General features: G+C 42.2%; 1 protein-coding gene across 1 annotated transcript in view; it reads right to left on the reverse strand.

Annotated features, from left to right (window-relative positions):
• The window catches only part of SERINC5 (serine incorporator 5), an 89,529-nt gene that overhangs the window by 29,254 nt on the left and 54,258 nt on the right, over window positions 1-6,017 (reverse strand). Inside the window, exon 4 of the mRNA XM_006889885.1 lies at window positions 1,022-1,200. Within this exon, the coding sequence (XP_006889947.1) occupies window positions 1,022-1,200 (179 nt within the window). The remainder of the gene's footprint in view (window positions 1-1,021; window positions 1,201-6,017) is intronic.

Here is a 6,017-nt window from a genome sequence, read left to right on the forward strand (position 1 = left end):
GAAATGCATTTCAATGATATTCAAGAAAGGACAAAAGACCTCTTAGAAGGTAAGCATGTCAATCCATGATTCTACCCACTGGTAAAGTTCTCTACAAATGAAGGAGAAGTAATTAAGTGACTGAAAGAATGCCTTCTTCCCTTAATTAGCTGGACTTGGCATGGCTTCTCATTGTGCAAAGCACCATTTCATTGCAGGATGGGAAATGGCCTGGGCAAAGGTCTTAGTACAAGAAACAAAGCCTTGTGTTTCCTTACAATTTCTCATTACTGCAGCAGGTATTCCAGCTCTTGGGATATTAGTATTCTAGCTCTTGAAAACTATGTGGCAACAAGTTTGTTGTTGTTGCTGTTTACCATCGAGTTGGAACCAACCCATAGCTGACTCTCCAGCGGGTTTTCTAAGGCAATTAATCACATATGAGGAGACTGCCCATCCTTCTCCCATGGAGCAGCTGGAGTATTCAAACCACATGCTTTCGGGATTACAGTGCAGCTTCTTGCCATTAGGCCATGCTCCCTAGTATAAATCTACCTTTTCCAATATTAGTGTATTGGATATACCATGGACTGCTAAGAGAACAAAGAGGTTCATCCTGGAGAGGGTGAAATCAAGCTGCTCCTGGAAGGCAAGGATTCTGAAGCTCTGTCGGACATACTTGTGGCATGTTGCAAGAAGGGATCAGTCCCTGGAGAGGGACATTATGCTTGGGAGGGTGGAGGGTCAGCGCAAGAGAGGAAGACACTGAATGAGATGGATTGACTCAATGACTGGGATTATGGGGGTAGGTTTGTCAGAGACAATAGGGTTGGCTCAGGATAGAGCAGGGTTCAGAGCTGTTGTACACAGGGTCACTATGAGTTGCAGGCAACTTGACTGCACATAACAACAACAATATCTGTGCCAACAATTTTAGCTAGCGGAAGAGCTCTAAGAAGTGATCAGTGAGTAGAAGGGATGCTGGAATACTGTTCAAAAGATAGGGAATGGAGGATGCATCCAACAAAGGCTCAAGACTTACCCATTGTGAATATAAGCTCGACAACTCTTGCTGTTATTGATTCTGAGGGTCAGCAGGGAGAACAAAAAAAAGAAGCATGCCATTCCGAAGCAGACTCTATATACTGCAGAGTACCCCACCAGCTTCTCACAGGTGTCACCAGCTTTTATACCTTTACAAATATCTTCAAAGAAAGGAATCTGAGAAAGAGAAAAATGTCATAAGTTAAGGTGCTGTTAGAGGACATTCATTCAGCTCACAAGTCAAAATCCAGTTGTGGAAATGCACCACCAATGCGTAAGAAATAGTAAGGCCAAGGAAGAAAAGAAATAATTATATATCTTCTAAAGTCTTTCTTTCAATTTTCTCTGAAACTATCTTTCTTAAAGATATAGAGCTCACAAAGTACCACTCAGTCCTTACTTGCTCTAAATGATTATTGGTAAAATATTTTAAATCTTGCACAGCAAGAACAAGTAGTAAGCATATTTCTATTAATATCAAAATAGGATTTAATCAACTGTAAAAATGTGACTCTACAATAAAAGACAGTATCAGCACTAAAGCAGAACATTCTTCAGAAGAGAAGTTGGGGGAAAAAAACCTGTAAAGTAACTAACATTCAAACTGTTATCCACAAAAAAAAAAAAAAGAAAAAACACTGCGGGGGGGGGGGGGGGGGGGGGGGAGGGAATACTGACACAATGCCAGAAGGAAAATTGGAGAGCAGTAATAATGAACACGTTTTAAAGCATCTGCTCCAGAGAGGGAGGCCTTAAAGGAATATGACTGCAGCTATTAATGTTCCCGTAAACAAAAGGCTAAATTTAATTAGAGTTCATCTTTTTGAAAGAGGATTCCCTCTCCTCCTCTCTCCAAAGAGTTCTACGTTTTTACATCTCAATCTGTAAACTTGCTTTTCCAAATAAGCACACTAGGCAGAAACATGTTCTTTCTGAGACTAGTATTTAGCTCTCTCTTCTTGATTAATAAAGTAATGTCATCTTCTTTTCAGTCAGTTCTTGCAACTGCAATTTTCCTGGAACAGAAGGGAGCATTAAGAGACATGTTACCATATTTGACTGGGCTACAAAGCAAACTGGCCCACTTGGAGGACTGCCAGATGAAACACAGGATGTCAGTTAAATTTTAATTTCAGACAAACAATGGTAATTTTTTTCATGGCTGGTACTGAGTACTATACTAGAAGGTTGAGAGCCCCGTTGGGACATGATGGTCGTGTCCCTGCTAAGATAGCCAGCCTTATCCTGTATACAAAAGGAAGCTACCTCCCCCCCCCCTTAAAAAGTTCAGCTGCAAAAGTGGAGGGCTTATTGGTTACTGAAAAGGGGACAAATTTTAGGCAACAGCATAAATTAGCAGGCCACTGGCTTAACAGTCCAGATAACAAAGACAAACTAGTGGCAGGAAAAACAGAGATCCTACCACAAGATAAAGGTAAATAATCCAATAGAAAAATGGGCACAGGATATAAACAGACACTTCACCACAGAAGACATTCAGATGGCTAACAAGCCCATGAAGAAATGTTTGTAAAACAATGAAAGAAATTTTCTTTTACGTTTCCAAGAGGGTAGTGTACTAGGGGGGAGGGTTGGGAGGGGGAAAAAGTGCAACAATGAATGAATGGAAATCCAAAGGCTCTATAAATTTTCATTGAAATGAATAATAAATTTAAAAAAAAAACACAACAGATTCTGTGGTTATAAGTCCGAGTTGGAACAGTACATGCATGGCAAGAACTCAAATGAAGGATGAGGAAGGGCTCCGTTTGGGGTGATGGGGTAGAAAGGGAGAGAGGGCAAAGAAGGAAAATGCAAGAAGAACAAATTCAGAGTCATTTCCCAATGCAGTTTCCTCCCTGCAGTCCACTCAAGTGTGACCATTTCTGGAAATGGTTAAGAGCAGTTCAGGTCCAACACAAGGACACAGAAAATGCCTGAACACAGACAGTAAGAGAAGTCATATAAGTCCTTTTTAAAGGAGTCCTAACTGTTCACTGTTTTGTTTAGAATCCATGATCAGAATGATTTAAGCTGCAGACTGTGATATTATAACAGTGATCCATAAAAAAATGAAAGCTTAAAACCAAAATTTTGGCTATATGAAGTACTGGTAAAAAGGCAGCAAGATTTTAAATTTGTGCAAGCTTTATTCATGAAGGAGAAATAACACGTGGTGTTTCGTTGAGATCCACTCCTCCTTACTATTCATTAACAGCTTTTCTCACCTCCCTCTCTCTTGCAAAGGAGCTTCGGTGGTTAGTGCACAATGTGTGAGGCTGCTAACCAAGGCACGTTCTCAACAGCTGCTCCACAAGAGAAAGATGGGTGGTCGTCTCTCATAAAAGTTGAAGCCTGGGAAACTGGATGCAGGGTCACTGTGCCTCAGAGTTGATTCAACGGACGGAGACTTTTGGGTTCTCCCACTTTATCACCTGCCTTTAAATTTCACTGCTGTTAAGTCAGGGAGGACTCCTACCTGGCCTTCCAGCAAGTTCTCAGGGACTGGAAAATCCCAGGGCGAGAGAGTACCCATTTTTCTCCCGTGGAGCTGCTGGTGGATTCCAATCAGCAGAGAGGCCCTGCCTTTGGATTAAGAGCACCTCTCCTTATGAGCTAAGCCACCAGAGCTGCCTTTCAGCTACTTCCTGAACTTCCTGACAACTCTTCCTCATGTAGCCTATAATACAAACCTGTTGATATATCTCCCACCTACATAATCCCACTTTCACCTCTGACTCTTCTCTTACTTCCTACCCCAATCCATTGCTCCCTCCTTCACCCACTAAAATCTTCAAGGAGACCGAGTCCTTAGAGACAAAACAGGAAGAGAGACATTACTGTATTCCACTGTACTGGGTGGACAGGCTCGAGCTGCCATCCTATTCCTGCTCCCTGCCCCACACCTCCACACCACAAGCCCTCGCCCATGTTTACAAATTCATTTAAAATGGACCCAGGGGTTTTAGCTCATCAAAGGGTGAGTATATGGCATTGCATGTTCATCCAAAATAAGAGTAGGCAAACAACCCCCTGATCCAAACACTAACCAAGCTCTCCTTTATGCTCCTGGATGAGTGGCACATTCAGCTTTCAGTAAGCGGCGGATATTTTTAGGTATATAAAAAAAGGGGGGTTTAAACTCTCTAAGTTGAATAAGTTGGCAGAATTTTAGCAAGAGGAATTTGTTCTGATTAAATATTTGCTGTTCCAGAATTTCAAATTCTCATGGACTCTAGACTTTCTGGAGCCATGGAGGCTTGGATAAACCCCTGAAACTATAACCCTCAACTAATCTTTAGCCCCAAATATCTGAAGTCAGTTTAAAATAGAACAACAATTTAGCTTTAATTCATTCAAAAATGTCTGCCTTGAACATTATGGCCTTTTAAGAACTATCTATACGGGATCAAATTGACAACAGTGAATTGAAAGATCAGATAGTCATCTAGGGGGCTGCGAGTCTCCGTCAGTGAGGGATGAACAGCTCGGTGAAGGAAGGGAAGAAGTATTGCACAACTCGATAAATATAATTGATGCCACAAAATTGCACACGTGAAGCTGCTTATAAGGTGTGTGTTTTACTGTGTATATTCTCAACAACAAAAGAAATGTAATTTTCAAAAGGAGGGGAGGGGAGTGCTGCTGCAAGCCCCATGCCAATTTCAGAAAAAGAAAATATACATGGCCTGTGGTGCAGTCATTTGCTTAATACGATCCTTTTGGCCAGTCTTCTGTCTCTATGTCTGTGGTCTCATTTTGGGGTTGTCCAATAACCAAGATTAGGGTGGGAAACATCTGGAACTCAAGTCACCATCACCCTTAGCTGTCCTTGAGGGTCTGGTCTGCCTTTAATATGTATGAATGAATGTTCTGGCAAATTTAACATATAGATAAATGCATCTGGCTTATAACCTTCTGATCTCCAGTTCTGGAACACGAACTTGGCAGTCTATCCTCTGCTCTACCAATCTGGGTTCATCAGCCCCATGAACAAGGAGACTCTTCCAGGCTGATACCTGACCCACAGAATTGGGACTTACCAGTCTCCAAAAACATGTGGGCCACTTTCCTGATGGTTCGTGAGTGCTAAAAGATGCTGAGGAATCCTAAGACAGGGGAGAGTATGAGGGAGGAGGAGCAATTGTTAGAGCTGGACATTCGGGACAGCTTAACCCTTCACCTCACAGCAATCAGTCTTGTGCTGATCCCGCCAAAAGATACTGCTCATGTGACATCACACACAGATTCCACATTATGGGAAGAGGGAATGTGCCTGCTAACAGTATTGGGTGCCCCAGGATTCCAAGGATAAATATGCAAACCCAGGTTCACACACTGGGCTTATGTGGTTTCTGTACAGACCTCTGAGCAAGGTTATAAATTGACCAAAATAAAAATAGCTAAATGCTCATGTGGACTTCCAATCCTAACTCTATCCTTATCACATGACCCTGGCCAAGTTACGATGCCCTCTCTGAGCCTCCAGTTCCTCACCTATAAAAATTAAAAAATTCTATCCCTTATCACCCACCCATCCACCTTATGAAACAGAGAACAGAATCAGATAATCCTTTTAAAATGTCTAACATGACAGTCTCTAACATGTCAAATACCTTTCATTCTAAAAGGCTACCCGGCACCTGAGAGGTTCAGGTGGCACTGTTTTTAAGGCATTTGGCTGCTAACCAAAAGGTCAATGGCTCAAACTCAACATAGGAGAAAACCATTGCTGCTCCACAAGATATGACAGATAAATGTTTACAGCCATGGAAACCCTCAGGGGGCAATTCTCTTCTGCCTCACAGGGACGTCAATCAACTTAATGACCCGGGTTTGTTTTAGGCTTTGAATAAGTAGTTCCTAGGACTGCCAGGAAAACACAACAGATTCATCTTGGAGAGGATTTAACCAAGCTACTCCTTGGAGGCAAGGATTCTGGGGCTTCGTCTGACATACTTTGGACATGTTGCCAGGAGGGACGGGTCCTTGGA

This window comes from Elephantulus edwardii, unplaced genomic scaffold (genome assembly GCF_000299155.1).
Source record: "Elephantulus edwardii isolate Elephantulus edwardi_28Jun2011 unplaced genomic scaffold, EleEdw1.0 scaffold00082, whole genome shotgun sequence".
Classification (NCBI taxonomy): domain Eukaryota; kingdom Metazoa; phylum Chordata; class Mammalia; order Macroscelidea; family Macroscelididae; genus Elephantulus; species Elephantulus edwardii.